The following is a 19929-nucleotide window of genomic DNA, read 5'->3' as shown; positions in this document are numbered from 1 at the left end:
CACCAACTGTTTCTTATTGACGTGTGAATGAAAAAAGCATAAATCTCGCGTCACTTTTCAAATAGACCAATGTAACAAATGTAAACAAACCGAGTTAAGCGATACAAACTGTCGCTCTTCTATCATTGTATGTCATACAAAATTATGACAAACAATTTTCCGAAAATTGGACGATCAACAACAGAGGGATTTTCGAACATTATAAATTATTTTCCAAGTGTCAGTGAAAATTCATCAAATGGAACACAGTCTTAGGCTGTGTTCCATTCTTCTGAATTTTTACATAAATTTGACATTTCGAAAATAAATTATAATGTTCGAAAATCTCTCTGTTGTTGATCGTGTGATTTTCGAGGTGTTTGTCAAAACTGATTCCTGGGCTGCCATAAATAAGACTGGTACAATAGCAAGTCTATTTTAAAACTTTCTATCTGTAAAGTTTAAGTTAAAATTCACCAATTCACACTGCCACATACACGAAACGAATATCAATTATTTTATTCATGTGTTTCGCTTATACATTTTTGCCAAAACATCAGCCTTATACATTCCATAAGACAAACCACATAGGTCCTACAAGAATGCATAAAAGGTATGTGTAACAGCTTATACATTTCACACATGATCTTCATTAACTTTTTGCAAGGCGTCTGCTTATTAGTTGACTTATACATTTTATGAATAATCAGCAATAGAAATTTGCCAAAAGGTATAAGGAGATTTCTATCCGTGTAGATTGAATCCAACATGTTTTCGATTTTGACGTTTTGGTTTCATGGGATTTTAGATATTTCAAGCATAACTATTCAAGTCGACGTATCTGATTTTGTAAACAATCACTTCAATCGACAATTTGTGGCAACTGCAAGCTCACTCACAGAAACTAACAACACCAGCTAGTAGGTAGGCGAAAGTGTGGTGTTCGTTTGCGGGGGTGAGTTAACATTTAAGACAAATCGTCGATTGAAGAAATTGTTTACAAAAGCAGATACGTCGATTTGAATAGTTACGCTTGATTTGTTTAGGCCGCTAACATACTGAGAGCGAGGAGGCACGTGAATCGTGAAATCGAATGTAAGGAATAATATCAATCAATGGTAAAATTAACAGGTTGCATGTTGGTTTCAATCAGCGATGACATGTATCCTAATTTTTGAACATGATAAAAGTTGGGATGGTTTTAATGCCGTAAAGCTGTAGTTTTCATGCAAATCAGCTAGACTAGATCATTTCCAAGTATCAGAAATGAATTATGAAGGCTAGTTTGATGCATTTTACAGAAGAAAAACGAGAAGACAAATTGAATTGGTAACGACTAAAAGTTATGAACAATCTCAATTGAATCTTTGCAAATCATGAATTTTGGGATAGCGCACATATTATCAAAACATTGTCCTCCTTAATCTCCAAACCTAAAATAAAATGTCCTCCTTTTCAAGTTTTTGATATGGTAACCCTACCCCCCAGGTACAAACAGGAAGCACAGACAAATAGACATTACACTCGCAAGTTGTTCATCGAACAAGCATTTAACGGACAATTTAAAAGTATCGTAGTTGGTAGTACCGCCACATGTGGTGCGCATAGTCAATTCCCTTGCGTTTGACGTTTCGTTCGGGTTTGCCATTTTCGTTGGAGACATGTATAGAAACGTTTTCCAGTTGGTTCTTCTCCGTCGCGGTCACCAAAGTGGGGCGCGAAACTTGTTCTTTTTAATCAAAAATCTCAATTGAACACTTCATTGACTGAACGTATCGACAAAACTCTGAAGGCCCACGCACATTAAATCCGGATCGGACGCGTTGCGGCAAAGTGACAGCAAAATCTATTGTCTAACTGTCAAATTTACGTCAACGCAACGCAAACGGATCTAATGTGGGTGGCCCTTGACACTTTGTATTTTCCGTTCGCTAACGAGGGGTGCGCTCATTGCGTTCAATAAGGCTGTCCAGCAGACAGTTGCGATCAGCTGACTTTTTTTGTTTACCAAGAACTTTTGACAGATCACAGTAGAATTGGCAGTTTATTCTCATATGAATTTCTGCTTTGTTTATGTTTACATTCAGCAACATTAACACCAGATAACTCACACACTCTAAAGCTGTCAGTTCCACCGAGAAACGTCTCTTGGATCACCTTATACCAAGCACTAGAGTCGGTGTATAATGAATCAAGCCAAGAGAAAAACAGTTGAACCGTTCAACTGTGCCCCACGACAACTTGTGAACTCGCGGTGAAGTTAATTTTTTTGGAGTTCGTTAGAAAATAAATTGTACAGGAGGAATCAAAACTAACGTTATTTGAATTGAATAAATGACTTGTAGTGAAGTGAAATAAGTTAAAACCTGATACTGAACAAAGATTTAAATAGAAATGTAGTGAACTGTTGATCTTCCCTGTTGACGGTTCTGAAGTGCATAGTCAATCTGAAAAGGAAGAAAATGTCTGAGAATTGTCGCTGGACGTGAAACCTGAAAGGGAAAAGTAGGGTAGAGAACTAATTCGGGCTAATCGCCCATTTTGGGCCTATCGAGCAGAAAACTTCAAATAAATCCATCATTTCAGAGTTAACAAGTCAATTATGCGTTTGGTACGATACTTTAGTTTATAAGCTACGGAACGAAGTCAATGAGAACGCGTGATATGAAGGTTTGCACCCATTATTTCCAAAAACAAAAGAAGCGCTCCGACCGATCCGATAGGCCGAAGTGAATTCATTGGCGTTTCAATGGCGTTTCAATGCGTTAGGCCGAGTTTAGAATCCTTAGGCCGAGATTGGCGTCAAGAAGCAGTGTTAGACTTTTGACAATCCCCCTTATTCTGCGCCGCGAGTGAGGTGACTCTCCGTGCAAATCAAATGGAGAGTCACCTCACTCGCGGTGACTTTTGTCACCTCTCTAGTGACAGCGAGTCACCTCACCTCACTCGCGGCGCAGAATAAAGGGGAATCTCAAATCTTGTGGTACATACATTTATTTGTACAACATCACATTTAAGATAAGACATAATCAACAATAGTACGCCACAATACTCGGTTTGTGGCTGCCGCTCTCCATCCTCGGTCATGCCCAATGCTCGCTAGATCACGCTCTACCTGGTCCGCCCATCGTGCTCTCTGCGTTCCACGCCTTCTTGTGCCAACCGGATCAGTAGCGAACACCAAATTTGCAGGGTTTTTGTCCGGCATTCTTGCAACATGCCCTGCCCACCGCATCCTTCCGGCTTTGGCCACCTTCTGGATGCTGGGTTCGCCGTAGAGTGCAGCGAGCTCGTGGTTCATTCTTCGTCGCCACTCACCGTTCTCCTGCACACCGCCGAAGATCGTCCTTAGCACACGTCGCTCGAAAACTCCGAGTGCTTGCAGGTCCTCCTCGAGCATAGTCCATGTCTCGTGTCCATAGAGGACCACCGGTCTTATTAGCGTTCTGTACATGGTACATTTGGTGCGGGGGTGAATCTTTTTTGACCGTAGTTTCTTCTGGAGCCCGTAGTAGGCACGACTTCCACTGATGATGCGTCTTCGTGTTTCACGACTCCCATTGTTGTCAGCCGTCATTAAGAATCCAAGGTAAACGAATTCCTCCACTACCTCGTAAGTATCCCCGTCTATCGTGACATTACTTCCTAGACGAATCCTGTCATGTTCGGTTGCGCCTACTAGCATGTACTTTGTTTTTGACGCACTCACCACCAATCCGACCTTTGCTGCTTCGTGTTTCAGGCGGGTGTATAGTTCTGCCACCGTTCCAAATGCTCTTGGGATAATGTCCATGTCGTCCGCAAAGCACACAAATTGACCGGATTTCATGAAAATCGTACCCCAGCTCATCGCATTACACCTTCTAGAGCGATTTTGAAGAGTAGGCATGAGAGTCCGTCACCTTGTCGCAGTCCCCGGCGAGATTCGAATGAACTGGATAGTTCACCCGAAACCCTTACGCAGTTTTGCACACCGTCCATCGTTGCTTTGATCAGTCTGATCAGCTTCCCAGGAAATCCGTTCTCGTCCATGATTTTCCATAGCTCTGTGCGGTCGATACTGTCGTATGCCGCCTTAAAGTCGATGAACAAATGATGCGTTGGGACCTGGTATTCACGGCATTTCTGGAGGATTTGCCGTACGGTGAAGATCTGGTCCGTTGTCGATCGGCCGTCAATGAAGCCGGCTTGATAACTTCCCACGAACTCGGTCATTTTAGGTGATAGACGACGGAAGATGATCTGGGATAGCACTTTGTAGGCGGCATTCAAAATGGTGATCGCTCTGAAGTTCTCACATTCCAAATGGTCGCCTTTCTTGTGAATGGGGCAGATTACCCCCTCCTTCCACTCCTCCGGTAGCTGTTCTGTTTCCCAGATCCTGACTATCATCCGGTGCAGGCAGGTGGCCAACTTTTCTGGGCCCATCTTGATGAGTTCGGCTGCGACACCATCCTTACCAGCTGCTTTGTTGTTTTTGAGCTGCTGAATGGAGTCCTTAACTTCCCTCAGCGTGGCAGTTGGATCAGTTCTGTCCTCTGCTGCACTGACGTAGTCGTTTCCTCCATTGCGCTGGTCTCCCGTGCCTACGTTCTCCTCGCCATTCAGGTGCGCATCGAAGTGCTGTTTCCACCTTTCAATCACCTCACGTCCGTCCGTCAAGAGGCTCCCGTCCTTATCCTTGCACATTTCGGCTCGCGGCACGAAGCCGTTGCGGGATGCGTTGAGCTTCTGGTAGAACTTTCGTGTTTCTTGGGAACGGCACAGCAGTCCCATTTCCTCGCACTCCGCTTCTTCCAGGCGGCGTTTTTTCTCCCGAAAGATGCAGGTCTGCTGTTTCCGCTTCTGTTTACACCGTTCCACGTTCTGTCGGGTTCCATGCTGCAGCATTACCGCCCGCGCTGCGTTCTTCTCCTCCAAAATCGCTCTGCACTCCTCGTCGAACCATTCATTCCGTCGACTTCTTTCCGCGTACCCGATGGTGCTCTCGGATGCGTCGGTGATGGCTGCTTTTACTGTACTCCAGCAGTCCTCTAGAGGGGGCTTATCGAGCTCGCCCTCCTCTGGCAACGCTGCCTCGAGATTCTGCGCGTATGCTAAGGCGACATCCGGTTGCTTCAGTCGCTCTAGGTTGTGCCGTGGCGGGCGTCGGTACCGTACATTGTTGATGACGGAAAGTTTTGGACCCAGTTTGACCATCACCAGGTAGTGGTCAGAGTCGATGTTAGCGCCACGATAGGTCCTGCCGTCGATAATGTCGGAGAAGTGCCGTCCATCAATCAGAACGTGGTCGATTTGTGATTCCGTCTGCTGTGGTGATATCCAGGTGTAACGATAGGGGAGGTGGTGTTGGAAGAAGGTGCTACGTATGGCCATGTTCTTGGAGGCGGCGAAATCGATGAGTCGTAGGCCGTTCCCGTTCGTCAGCTGGGGGGCGCTGAACTTTCCAATCGTCGGTCTGAATTCCTCCTCCTGGCCTACCTGAGCGTTTAGATCTCCTATGATGATCTTGACGTCGTGGCTTGGGCAGCGATCGTACTCGCGGTCGAGCTGCGCGTAAAATGCGTCCTTGTCATCATCAGTGCTTCCGGAGTGAGGGCTGTGCACGTTGATTATGCTAAAGTTGAAGAATCGGCCCTTGATCCTCAACCTGCACATTCTTTCGTCGATCGGCCACCAACCGATCACGCGCTTCTGCATTTCGCCCATCACGATGAAAGCTGTGCCCAGCTCGCGTGTATTGCCGCAACTCTGGTAGATGGTATGATTACCTCTGAACGTTCGCACCATGGATCCTGTCCAACACACCTCCTGCAGCGCTACGATGCCAAATTCGCGGTCCTTCAGTAGATTGGCGAGTATTCGGGTGCTCCCGGTGAAATTGAGAGATCGACAGTTCCACGTGCCGAGTTTCCAATCGCAAGTCCTATTTCGTCGCTGGGGTAGTTGCCGTTGGTCTCGGTTCGTATTCCTCTGTTGCTGATTTTCCGTTGCAATGCTTTTTTACGGCTGGCTCGCAGGGCCTGACACCAACCCCCTAACTTTCCGGAGGACCAGGGTGCACAGTTGTGCTTAGAGTCCTTCACTGGCACTGGCACTCGGACATAGATCAGCCGCGCCTAACATGGGGAACAGACGCTGTTGTGAGCCGCTCCTCCTGGAGAACAGACGCTCAGGTTTGCCCCCCTTCCCTGTCAGCCTATGACCAAAGTTCCCACCGGGGTTGGTTACCCGATCTTCCCTAAGGTTGCTCACAGTTCCCGGCCGGTACCACGGGGAGGTAGGGATAGGAGTTGCTGGGAAGAGGCTAGTGATCTCAATGGGATCTGTATTGCGCATTACCCAGCATTAACCAACCTGTGGTACATACGGAAAGGTAAATAAATGTGGAAGCCATCAGTAACAATCACATTCCGTTTGGTGCTAAACTGCGCTAGATTAAGAAAGACCTTGCGGGTTGTGCTTAATAGGCCGGAAATGGGGTAGTTAACCCTACTACCAACTATATTCGCGCTGCTTCCCGCTACTATCACCCGACAGATCCTATCATATGATTTGCACAGGCAGAGGCTCAGTTTGCCCTCGCGAATGTTGTTAGAGACAATACGAAATGTTATCACATTGTGGCCAAAATCGACGTAATGGATTTAGTGACGAATCCGCCGGCGGAAAACAAGTACAGTGCGGTAAAGAATCGTTCAATCTCGCGTTTTCAAGTGTCTGCAGAAGTGAGATTGGAACGTTTGCTGAGTTCCTGCGTCTTGGGTGATGTGCGGCCAACACATATACTCGCGCAATGCAAGAGTTGGCAGCAGGATTAAATGTAGCCGATGAGCTATTGAAAATGTTGTTTCTTCAGAGAATGCCACCAAACGTTAAAGCCATTCTCACCATTAGTGACGGAACTATCTGTAAGTTGACGGAAATGGCCGACAAAATGTTGGAATCTTAGTTGTCCCACGTCGCAGATGTATCGATGTCCGCTGGAAACAACGATATGGAAGAATTTCGCGGTAAAATTGTGGGGAAGGTGTTGCCTCTTAGAATCTGCAATAACCTAGCGGCTGTTGAACGGAGCGCTTCTAGTGTATTGGCGAAGATTAGTACATCGTCTATGTAAACTATCAAACGGGTGAGTCGGAACGTTGTCAAGTCACGTAATTCCTTCACGAGTTCGAGGTGATAGAAGGCATTACTTAGATCTAGTTTTGCGAAAAAATCTAAAAAAATGTAGCTTTACCTTCATTTCGTCCAACAAAGGAAGGCGGTAATATCAACAATCAATACGAAACTAACGATTGAAAATTGGCTCACTACTTGACTAGCCTATTGGTCCAAGCAAATCGATTAACGTACCCCATTCTAGTCAAAATTCTTGTACTACAATATGTTTGTTTTGATTCGCTATGAAAATTTGACAGATAAAATGAGGGGTTCGTGGATTTTCCTATGTTTCGAGGGGTGAATCGATTAGCTTGGGACCGAAAAGAGTACCAGAGCTGAGCCAAAAAGTTGAGCACGTTTCTTCGGGACCTTCTAGTCTTAGAGTTACCTCTATGGTAGCACTGCCGTCACGGAATAATCAGCATCAGTAAGGTTGGTCATGCACCAGTATTTTTCTTCCACCACAGGCCCGGCACAGGTTTTTCCGTAATATTCAAGTCATAGGTTTAGGCGACACTTCGGCTTACTTTGTTAAAAAAAAACTGGCGAGTCAACAGACAAAAAAAATCGATGAACGTCGATGAAATTTTGAAGTATATTGAGTTACTCGCGAGCTACTCGCTGCAAAAAAGCAACTCAGAGTAAACCTGTCTCACCCCTAGAGTTGTCCACTGTCTCAAACCAACTCTGAATATCATTTTCGGTGACTCGCCCACTTGCGGTTGACACTTGTTCCGGTGTTCGGAGAGAAAATCCTGGACCACGTCGCAAAAAAAACCTTGAACCATTTTCGTCCTACAACAATTGAATTGTCTTATTTTGGTATTCACTGGTATAATTTCTAATAAAAAGATAAAAATATACCTTGTGGATTATTCTCGAATGGGTTCTCCCGCGAATTCGATGACATAAACTCTGCTATTTTGAAGATCAGCGCTTCACATGTAACAGGAAATCCGCGGTCCTGCATCCCATAAATCCAGGTGACAACTTTATTTGCTTCCTCTGTTGATAGCACCGAGTGTGGTCCAGGCTTGAATTTTGGTTGCCATTGGCCACTTAGTCTGCATCGAATGGTGTAGATGGGTATCCCGAACTCTTTGCATCCGGCATAAACTGATTTTCCAGCTTTTATGCTTCGGATACATGATGTTATAACCTCTTCGGAGTATTGTTTACATGCTGATCTTTTCGCCATTCTACATATGAAGTACAATTGCCTATTATTATGCTTATTAGTGTGTAAAATCAATGTTTATTCATACCTGAGATGAGAAATCCTGTGCAAAAAGTAGAAATCACTGAGAAATCAACTAAACACTTGCTTTTCCAAGAAAAACGCTCATGTAAACATGAAGCTATGGCTAAAAGTGACAGATCGCAGTAGGTACTTTCGCTTGTAGCGATAATGGGTAGGGGAAACGCTCCTATAGTTGCGGTACGTTAGAAGCGTTAGGTTCCTATAGTTGTGTATGGAGTCTCCATACACAACTATAGGAACCTAACGCTTCTAACGTACCGCAACTATAGGAGCGTTTACCCTACACCGAATGAAAAATTTACCTACTAGGGTTTTTGATCTAATTTCCGTCCTACTAAGCACACCCCGCGCTTTACCTCTCTCTTCTGAACGAGGTTTAAACAAAAAATGGAATATTTCTGTCAAAAATGACTTTTAAATTTATTCACCTTTCACCGTTGGATTTGATAAAGAGTCACCAATTGTTGAGATATTGATTAAAATCTAACACTGCTTTTTGATTCTAAATTCGTTCTACGAGTTTCAATTCCGTCCTCAATGCGTTAGATTTTCTTCGTTCTACGGATAAACGTAGAAAAAGGGGATTCGATGGGAGCGCTTCTTTTGTTTTGAGAACAATGAGCGTAAATATTCATACAATGCGCTCTAACAGGATTTATGTTGTAGCTAATGAACTAACGCATTGGAACAAACCTATTATTGATTTTTACACGGTGAAATAATTGATATTATTGATCTTTTCTGATCGATAGACCGGAAAAGGGCAATTTCGACGAAGTAGCGCTCTACCCTATGGTGATACTCGAAAATTATAATTTTTCGACATAGGGGAAATGTAGGTAATGTCTGCCTACATGTCCTTAATTTGGACCCATCGCAAACATCTGCTATTTATCAATTTTATCTAGATGAACGCGTTGTTGGGACGTTACTAATGGATATTTTTGGTTGCTATTGAAAATTTAGTCGATTGCTGAATTTATGTATGGGCCCAAATTAGGGACACTTAGGCCGACATTACCTGCATTTCCCCTATTTCAAATGTTTCAGTTACTAACATGAACAACGAGCATGCGCATGAAAAGTCAAAGCTAGCCTTTTATTGTTTTAGAAAAAAAAAAATCAATATTTCATTTGCTTGTTTCGTAGTTATCGGATAACAAAAATTACTTTTGCAAGCATGCATGTGTTCAAACTCGTTTGTATCGGATTGTAATGTCCTGAACATATATTTTTATATAATTAAAGTTTATAGGCTTGTCTGAAAGTACACTGAAAAGCATTAGTCGACTGATCATGTGAAGTTTTTTTTTTCAGATAATTTATAAAATGATTTCACTATAGCCATTATTGGTACTAGAGCTATAACTGGTTCAGTTACCCTAGACAAATTTATTTTTTTTCAGTGATCACCCGGCTATAAAATTTTAATTTGGAAGTTTTATAATCAAATTGAGCCTCAATTCTCATGAGCTGTTTTTAACGTTTTATTTCAGAACCCACCAGGCTTTCCCATTTCTGATTGAAATATTTATAAGTGAAATTAAATCTTAATCTAAATGCGAAGATCCTTAAGTATTTGAGGTTATTCTGTTAGCATTTCAGCATACTATAAACAGGGACTTTTATGTATGAGGGTATTTTCGAAATAAACTAGACTAATTTGATTAATTTTTGATATCACCTGGCATTAATGTAAATAATTATTATAATGGTTGACCTTTTTATTATTATATTGGCAACAGTGTCAGCACTCTCTCATATGTTGTGATTTGCTGAGAGAGGCAACACGTGGACATCAGACCTTAAGGGTTGATCAAGTCATTATTCACGTGACATTTCACGATAAATTTACATAGAACACGGTCCGCCCGCCCCTGGAATGCATTCGTGGAACAGCTCCCCATTGGAATTTTCATTCAAGCCTCATTTCTATTGGCAACTTTTCACATCTCCTTTGTCCTGTCGTGCTGATTTGTGCGTCTGGAAAGTTCTGACTCGTTATCAGCTCCCTCCATTGTCTGTTTAGTGAACGCGCACTCCCTGTTCAAACCAGCAGCATGACACTATCATCGCCAACTGTCGTCAAACTGAATGTCGTTGCCATGGAAAAAAAAACCACACGTACCTCTTCACAGCAATATACAACTATCGAATTTTGCAAACATTTTCTACCCAAAGCGACCATCAAACTAATTCAATAACACTTAAAACAAAACCGGTGTTCTTTTCGCGCCTTAATTTGAGTTAATTGCACAGTGGTTTTCTGTTTTCGTTTCACCTAATAGTTCCGGTTAATCGAATCTTGATTCGGCTTGACGGATTTCGGTCTTTGACTTCTCATCTCCTCCCCTTTTCTGGCCCCGTTGGTTCAGTTTGTTCTTTCGTTTGGTTTCGGTATTGTTGTTACTTTTTTTTTTTCCTTTGCTTTGTTTTGATTTGTGTCTGTTTGTGTGTTCAGCCAAATTCGAGCTCCCTCTGAGATTGATCGATTAACTTTATGAAATTTGTTCCGTGTGAAAATTTGCTCGCGCGTGCAGGAACCGACACCGGACCCAGAAGTTGCCCTCTCACCACGATGCAAGCGCAAGACCACGCAGGATCCGGCTCATGGCAGTTTCTTCCTTCGGGTTGGAGCTATTGGTGAGTTGGATGTTTTTTTTTAATGAAATTTGCGTGAAGTTGAATTGATGGGATTTTCCGCTGGAACAGCTTTCGGGTTGGGAACCATGATCTACACCGGGCTGGAGTTTGGTTCGTTCTTCGAGATTCCGTTCAATTCACCGTGCCATCAGATTTTGCGAGGAGTCAATCCGCTGCTGCAGATGATCTTCACCTTCATGCAGATGTACTTTATCTTTATGAATGCTCGGGTAAGTTTCCAGGTTGGAAGATTCGTTTGGGTCGCTACATTGGGAAATTTTCACTCACAGCTCAACATCCACCGCTTCAAAGTGCTGGCCCGCTTCGGTTTGATGCACATCGTGGCTACCAATGTGTGCGTGTGGATTCGAACCCTGGTGCTGGAGTCCCTGAAGGAAATCACTGCCTACCATCAACGTCGAGGTCTGGATCCGGAGGACAACGTCATCCTGGAGAACATTCGTCAGCATACGCTCATGAACGCCGGAATGGTCATGGGAACCGAGTTGGGACCTCGTGAAGACACCGAGTGGGAACCAATTAGTGTCAATCTGAATGCCCAGGAGGATCTTTCTCAGGAAAGCAGCGTCCTTTCCAAGATGATTCAGAATACTGCCAAGACCCTAGTGGAGGCAACGACCACGGCTCGTGCAACGACCACCACTTCGACGACGACCACAACTACAGCCGCCACGACTAGTACGGAAGCGTTCACTTCCACCATATCGACCACCGCAGCAAACCTGTTCGAGCGACTCCGTGACATCGTAGTCACGGAGAGTTCAACCAGTTCATCAACGGCCGAAACGGCAGATTTTGATTCGTTCTCCACAACGGCATCGACTACGACGACGACAACCACCACCGAAGGACCTGCCTTCCTGGACCACTTTGCCGATCACGTTGACTATCTGCAGCGGAACAACAGCCTGGAACAGTCGTACGAACCGCTGGAATCGCTATTCCCGCAGGCCTTCATGGCCGCATCGACGGCCGTTTCCTCGAACTGTACGACCATCAGCTGCGGTCGGGTCAACATCATGGGAACGATCGTACAGGACTCGGCTCCGTATCTCTATCCTTTCATCATCGAGTACTCGCTGATCGGTGCTGCCGTAATCTACGTCATGTGGAAGCACATTGGACGATACCCGAAGTGAGTTGTTGTATCGGAATTTTGTTTGACGTCGATAGCTAATTTTTGATATTTACAGGTTCACCAGCGAAGAGGATCTGGAGCACCGATTGGAGGTTATGTTGTCGCGTCGTGCCGTGGTGATGGCCCAGCAGGCTCGTACCGGACGCGTTGATTGCGTTGGCGCTTCGAAGGGACTGTTCTTTGGATTGTTGCTGCTAGTTGGATCGTTGATTTGCCTGATTCTGTTCTTCGTGTTGGTCAGACATCCACAGCTTTCGATGCTTGCCATCTACCTGGCCGATGCTTCGCACTGCATCCTGATGGTGCTGGCCATCTTTGCCATCATCATTGGATTCATTCGGTAAGTATTGTAAATCAATTATCAGAGATGAGGCTGACTATGCTCTCCACTCCATAGCGTCCAGAATCTGAAGTTCCGCTGCGAGGAGCAGAGCAACCTCAACGACATCCTGCTGCGCATCTCCGCCTTCGGTTTGTTCATCTACGCCACCTTCAGCGTCATTGCCGGATCGCTGAATGCCCTCGAGAGCGAACCGCATCTGTTGGTCATGGTTACCGGAATCGTTGCCGTCGTCCAGGTCGTCATCCAGTTGCTCTTCATCGCGGACGTTTCCCGCCGCCGGGTCCACCTACCGGAGCACGATCGCGTTAAACCGGGCCGCCAGATTGTCACCTTCCTGTTGATCTGTAACGTTTCCATGTTTGCCATCTACACGTTCGAGGCGCAGAAGGTCTTTGCCAATCCGGTGAGTAGTTTTGCCCGAGATGTTTAAGGATGTCTGAAAAATGCCATTCTTCCCCCCCTACAGGTTCAACTGGACTTTTACGGCTTCATTGCCTGGTCGTTGATTCAGCGCGTCACTCTGCCGCTGTGCATCTTCCATCGGTTCCATAGCGCCGTCACGCTAGCCGAAGTCTGGAAGACAACCTACAAAGCACGTCTGGAGTAAGAGGGAGAAGAAGAAGAAGAAGCAACAACAGCACAGTAGGCGATGCGAATACGCACACACACGCAGACACTCACACACAGCATCTCCATAGCAACGCAGGCGGCTGATTGCCGTCGTAGGAGCGAAGCAACCCGAGGAGCACTCACCGAATGCAAACGAGAGTCAACAATAACAGAAATAGTGCGCGAACGTCATCCGATCGCATTTAATGGGCGTAGGAAGAAGTAGGTTGGGAATATCAAGAAGTGAGTGCCACTTTTGTGTTTTTCTACTGTAAAGTTTTGTGAAAATGAAGGTTTATCGGTGTTTTGTTCTGTCAAAACGATTCATAGTGGTTTGTTTACTTTTGAGTTGAATCATTTAACGTTGCGTAAAGTAGTGCGAGTATGTTTGTATCGAGAGATTACTGTACTTAAGTTAGCTATTTATTTATCCATTACCATGTTAACAACAACAGGATGTCAGTGTTTTGATGAGTTTTTTTTTAAATACTTGAAACTAGTAGAGGAAATGAGATCCCTTCAGCTGCTCGCAAGAGGAAACAGATCTAATTATAAGCCATATTTTCATCACGTTGTAATAGTGTATCGTAAACATACCAATTAAAAGAAGAAAAAAAAACAAAATCCAGTAAAATCCCTTTAGAAAGAATCGTATATTGGTAGTTATAAAATTTGAAAATTTTACTCAGAACATAAAATGCATACAACAACACATTTTCAACTCATTAAAAAGAAAAACAAACTAAGAATTATTAAAAAATGCGAAAAACAAAACCAACCGTAAAAAAAAAAGAAAACTTAGCAGTTCAGACTCCCGCTTCGGGGCCGTTCCCTGGAACGAACCGGGTGGGATCTTGTTCAAATCTATGTGTAGTTGTTAGATTAGTAACATGTCACATATTTATGCCGGAAACTGAACACTCACACTCACACTAACACAAAAAAAAAAACAAACAAACACAAGTAAAAGAAGAACATTTTTTCCTCCAAATATTTGAGCGGAACTCGCGTTCCGGAAGAAGAACTCGAAACAAAATGGCAACGACGAAGCGCAGTGTAGGAAATCCTTTTTTTAAACAAACAGTGAGGAAAAGTAAGAAAAATTTGCCCACCATATTTACAAGAATATTAAAATAAAAAAAAATCGTAACCAGAATCAACTTGTGACACTAGATTGTTGACATTGTAAACCTACAGAATCGGAACTGTCACTTTTTTCCGTTTGCTAATTTGTAAATATTATCCTCCGTTTCGATCCACATCGCACTGCAATTGTGTTTCGTTTTCGTACTTCTAAGTAATCGTAAATGCATGTTTTTGACAGCGCTCCAAACCCATCTGACGGCGAAACGTCACTCGCGGTTTTTGACACATTTGTTCCATCCTATATAACACATACTAACACGTGTACTTATCGAGGACCAGTCTAGTTTTTGGGGATACTTTTTTTCTTTATTGGAAAAACTCGTTGATTTATCGAAGCTAGTCTTAGTGAACCGAAGGAAATTTTGTATTTGAGGAAACTAAAACAAAACGACTTTTTAAGAAAACCTAACTTTTAGAACTGAAATCGAACGGCCAAATTGAATCTGTCGAAAGCAGGAGGCGGCGAGGGGTGTAACTTAAGAGAAAAACCTTAACGAAAATCATTCCATCAGCTCAAAACAAGTAGAAAATCGAAGGACACAACTCAAAATTCAATGTTTGTAGAACGTCTGCATCCATTTTCCCATGCTCAGTAATGATGAAGGTAAAACAATTAGAAAATAGTGACAGTAGTCCACACAAGCCCAGGATAAAATATGATGACCCGACCAAATCTGCTCGATCCAAAACCGAATGGAACCGCCGGGAATGTTTACAACACTGCCGAATTTTAAGAATCACTCACACAAACACTCACACCTACATGCGAACAGGAGATCCAACTCAGCAAGCCATGAAAGCAGCGACCATTGTTTACGTTTGGAACTGTCTCTCCCTTCAAAATAAACATTGCATTTAAAAAAAAAATAAACAATTGTAAACAAATAATCAAAATTTAATCCTTAAACTGAGATGACATAACAATCTATCCAAACCGGTGTTTAAACGTGAAATGTCTAACTAGAACGATTGATTGACAACTGACGAACAAAAAAAAAAAACTCGAACGGAACGATATAAATCTATTGGAAGAAGTAAACTGAAACAGCAAGTTAATAAGTTTTTCTACTCGTTTTGAACAAAATAAATTTGAAAAGTTCTATTTTTATACACAAACCAAACCAAAAAAAAAAAACACGAAGCGAGCAACCAAAGTTAATAAACGAAAGGTGTTGAATTTTTGCGTCGATTCGATCCGTTGTTTTCGGTGTGCAAATAAAAGGTACAATACATACAAAACTGCATAGGTTGATTGAATTTCCCCTCGATGACAACAGTTTAAATAAGGAACAGGAAGAAGAAAACATATGTATTTTAGGGTAAGAGTTGTTTGCATTTCGTACCTTTACTATTGTCTATACAAACACACACAGAGACACACACACACAGACACAAACACATACACAAAGATTCTAGTCTAAGTTGTTTTTGATATTTGATTCGATTGAAGAAAAAAAAAATGCAGCGCGATTAGGAAAGCGAACTAAACATATACATTAAGGCGAAGGCAATACGAATGTGGCACGGTATTTTGAATCGAAAGAAGAAAAACAAACCGGAAACGTAAACACAGATGACATCCAAACAGAAAGCCACAAATCCATAAACGACAGTGAGACACAGCCAAGCACCACACACACAAACACACATCCACACAGCTTCACCGACACAAAGAGCAACACGAATAATAGAAGAATGAAATCGAAACGTCAGAGCTAAGGAAGCAAACGTCTTTTGTTTTTGGCTGGAAGTAGTATGTAGTAGGCCGGGCAGTGGTGTGTAGAATGCTAATAATGATGAAGAAGCGAGAAATCCGGAAATAAAATGCATATTTGTAATGAACTTATTAAAAATCAAGGATGAAACACAAACGATGATATGTCTCAATTTAATTGTACAAATGCAAGAAAGCAGATTGCAGATATGCAGCAAAAGGTCATTAACAAATAAAGAGAAAAAGTGGACGAAAGCTGCGTCGTTGGTGTTTCGAACTTTCCCTGTGATCGATGACCGATAGGGATTTGCTGAAATACAAGGTTGCTTCGAGTCAGTTAGCTATAAAACATGTTTTTCGGAATTATGAAATTATGAGACGTTATGGTGATATAATTGGATGTGAGATTCAAGAAGGGGTTGACACATATACAGAAAACAATTCTGAATTTTAGTCATCGCGTAAAATCTTAACTCGTTTCATGTTGAGCTATAGTTGGCTTAAATAACGAAATTGTTTGCAAGCTTGTGTACAGCACAAGGGGTGGTCACTCTACACACTTATTTTGTGCCAACATTTTTCTCAGTGCACCTTAGTGTGCCGCAGCTGTACAGGCAGTGCCAAAAAGTCATTGAACTGACTTTTATTTGCTTGTGAATACTGCCTTGTTTGGCAACCCGGTATTTTAACAGCTCTTGTCTTTGTTTTGTTTTTAATGTTTTCAAAAACGACACGGACTCCAGTTGAGACTACACACTGGTTGCATCCGTCTCTAAGGATGCCTGCAACGGACGAGCTACGTTGCTACACGAACCTTCCATCTTCGGCAGCCCTTCTGGGAGCCGGCGGTGGAAACGGATTTGCATCGATTTTTTACCGCCCGAGTATCATCCGTCGGAAAACTGGAAACCAACACCGGCCGGACCACACGTCAGACTGACGAAGGGCCCGACCCGATGATCGGAGACGCCATCGCAGTCGAACCAGTCGAACGCAGCATCCAGCACTTGAACAACATTGAATTGGCAAAATTCAAATTGCATTTTCCAAGCAGAACTACTTGTCAGAGTCCACCAACCCGTATACTCTTCCGGACAATTCGATCATTTCCAAGGTTTACAGCACCTCCAAGAACAATCGCTTCCATTCCCGAGCAAGCTTCTCCACTTCTTCAATACCCCACCCGGTATGTCCGAGGATCTGCTTCTGACTGCATTCACCATCAAGGACTGCCACCCGTCGCAAGTGCGAATGTTCCCGCTGAAATCGGAACGTTCCTCCTTCGGATTTATCGAGTTCCCGAGTGAAGCCCTGCGGTGTACGCTGATGAAGTGCAACCACAGTGCGATCGATCACAAAGGCACAAAATTCCCGTTCATTATGAAGCTGTGCTTTTCCTCCTCCAAGTCTATGAACGGTGCGTGGAGCAACGAGAACATCGAAAACACGTAAGCTTGGAAAGAGCGGAAGCTTCTTTTTCTGAGAAAAGAAAGAAAGGATTTTCCTTTTTCTGGGTAGTTAATGATTCGTAATTATAATTTCTTATTGTGTTAGTTGGAAGTGTTAAAAGGCAGGAGAGTAAAAATAATTTGTTGAACTATTTGAGATTTTGACAAGACGGTCCTCCTACATTATATGTTGGACGATGGAATGGTTGGTGTAGCAGCCACCGCCATGGATGTATTCGAGCAGTTCGAATGGTCGAATGGTATAGTTTTTGTTGGTTGTTGACTTTCCGATTAAAACTCAAGCACCATTTGTCGTGACCGGCCCAAGATTTCCAGCGTCGGCCACGGCTACACGAATTAGCGAGGCAGCTTCCACGGCTGCGGGTGCTTCCAATGCTGCTGGTCCGTCTCCTATAAAATTCGTCAGAAAAGTCGGACCAGCAGTAGCAATTGGAAGCAGCCGCAGCCGTGGGACCTGCATCGCTAGTTCGTGTAGCCATGGCCTGAAACCTCGGTCAGGTCAAGATACCGCTATCAGCTGTTCTTCGTCTAGGAAGAAATGTGGACGCGACTGCTGTCACGGGTGTAACGATTGTGAGACTTGGTTGAGATTCACGGTTGTGTTTTGAAAATAATTTGATTATATTGCGGCAACATCAATAACAAATTTTGACACATGCAAAATTTCAGTGTTGCCAGTAACTTTAAAGATCAAAAAGAATTGTAACCATGGGTGCCAAACAGCTCCAATGACTGCACCCGGCTGTGCCCAAGTTTGATTTTGGCACACTGTGTAGAGTGGCCAACCCCTTGGTACAACATTGATGATTTATGCGATATCACGCCTAAATTACATGAAATATCGTGTAAATTAACGCCAAATCTAGCGTTAACAACGTGTGTGCTGGATCATAGGCGTAGCCAGATGGGAGCTGGCGGGGGGGGGGGGGGAGGTCAACTGTTCAATCCGTATTTTCGCTCGAGATCTTGTTTCGTTTTGTGCTGGCGCGTTGTGCCGTGGAAGTGTCACCACCTTCTCGCGTTCTGGCAGATTTCCTGAAGGACAACAACGTGGACTTCTGCACGCATGATCTGCCATCGAGCAAGCCACTGAAGGTGGTTTTGCGTTGATTACCGTCGTTCGTGGTAGCTGCGGTGAAATCCGAGCTGGAGCGGCTTGGGCTCAAACCTGAAGCCGTGTACCAGATGAACCGGCGTTCCAACCACAACACCAGCTTCCGTGACCAGTTGTTGCTGGTGCACTTCACGAAGGGATCCACCAGTCTTGCGGCTCTGAGATCCAAAATCCGAAACCTGTTTCAGGTCATCATCAGTTGGGAGCATTACAAACCCCAACATCGAGATGTTACGCAGTGTATGAACTGCCTCTCCTACGGCCATGGCACCAAAAACTGCCATATGAAGACAAACTGTGGCAAGTGTGCTGGAATTCACTTAACTGCGTTCTGTGAGCAAGATGATGACATCAAGCCAACGTGTTTCAACTGCGGTGGAAACCACCAAGCCTCCAATAGCGGATGTCCCAAGCGAGTGGAGTTCATGAATATCCGTCGGAAGGCTACAATCAACAACCAGCTCGGTCACCTCCGTAATCATCGTTCGCCTCCTGTACTCACGGAAGTCCAGTACCCAGCTCTCCAGCCCCGTCGACATGTTCCGAACCTAGCCTGCTTTCACTCAACAACCAACAAGCCAATCCTGCGAGAATACAAATGGTTCCCAACAGTCGGACAAAACAGCATCGTCTCGCTGCTGCTGCGGCCCAGCCAATTCCAGGGTCCTCCCCCACCCCTGGTTCATCATACGCTGCCGTAGAAATCATCCGTCTAAAAAGTCAGGATCTTGAGATACAGCAGTACAAACATATTAACTTCAAATGCTCACTAGCGTCACCTAGTGGGGGAATTCCGAATTTTTCTGTCCATAATCCAATAGTCCTTGACCTCCTGATCAACATTGCCGAAGAAATCATCCGTCTAAATAGTCAGGATCTTAAGATACAGCAGCGCAAACATATTCACTTCGAATGTTCACTAGTGTCACCTAGCGGAAGAATTCCGAATTGTTCTGTCCATCATCCAACAATCCTTGACCCCCTGATCAACTTTGCCGAAGAAATCATCCATCTATATAATCGGTATCTTGAGATACAGCATTCAAATCATGCAAAATAGGATATTTTAGGGCAAAACTGTGAAAAACCCCAACTTACCCTATCGTGTCCAACATGAAATCCACTCCAATCGATTTCTGAGACATTTTTTTATAAGAATGACTATTTTTTAGTCTCTTGTTCCAGCGAGCACCGAAGTTATTGAATTTTAACACATTGTTTCGATTTTGTCCCCAGTGTGCGCTGGTGCTGTCTCAGATGAGCCTGTCGACGATTCTCCGTTCACCTTGGAGGAACTTGTGACGCTCGTGGCCGAGGTCATCATCATC

General features: G+C 43.8%; 1 protein-coding gene across 8 annotated transcripts in view; it reads left to right on the top strand.

Moving 5' to 3' along the window:
* Positions 1 to 15543, top strand: part of OtopLa (Otopetrin-like a) — a 131141-nt gene extending 115598 nt beyond the window's left edge. For all 8 annotated transcript variants that reach the window (XM_065235234.1, XM_065235232.1, XM_065235233.1 and 5 more), the window contains 6 exons: positions 10945 to 11047; positions 11117 to 11277; positions 11338 to 12203; positions 12262 to 12546; positions 12604 to 12952; positions 13016 to 15543. In XM_065235234.1, coding sequence (XP_065091306.1) covers positions 10945 to 11047; positions 11117 to 11277; positions 11338 to 12203; positions 12262 to 12546; positions 12604 to 12952; positions 13016 to 13156 — 1905 coding nt within the window. In that variant the 3' untranslated portion in view covers positions 13157 to 15543. The remainder of the gene's footprint in view (positions 1 to 10944; positions 11048 to 11116; positions 11278 to 11337; positions 12204 to 12261; positions 12547 to 12603; positions 12953 to 13015) is intronic.
* The last annotated feature ends 4386 nt before the right edge of the window (positions 15544 to 19929 follow it).

This window comes from Ochlerotatus camptorhynchus, unplaced genomic scaffold, assembly GCF_037179485.1.
Source record: "Ochlerotatus camptorhynchus isolate MF236.1 unplaced genomic scaffold, CSIRO-AGI_Acam_v1.1 ptg000467l, whole genome shotgun sequence".
Classification (NCBI taxonomy): Eukaryota; Metazoa; Arthropoda; class Insecta; order Diptera; family Culicidae; genus Ochlerotatus; species Ochlerotatus camptorhynchus.
The sequence above is the reverse complement of the archived record's forward strand: the minus strand, read 5'-3'. Positions and strand labels throughout refer to the sequence as shown.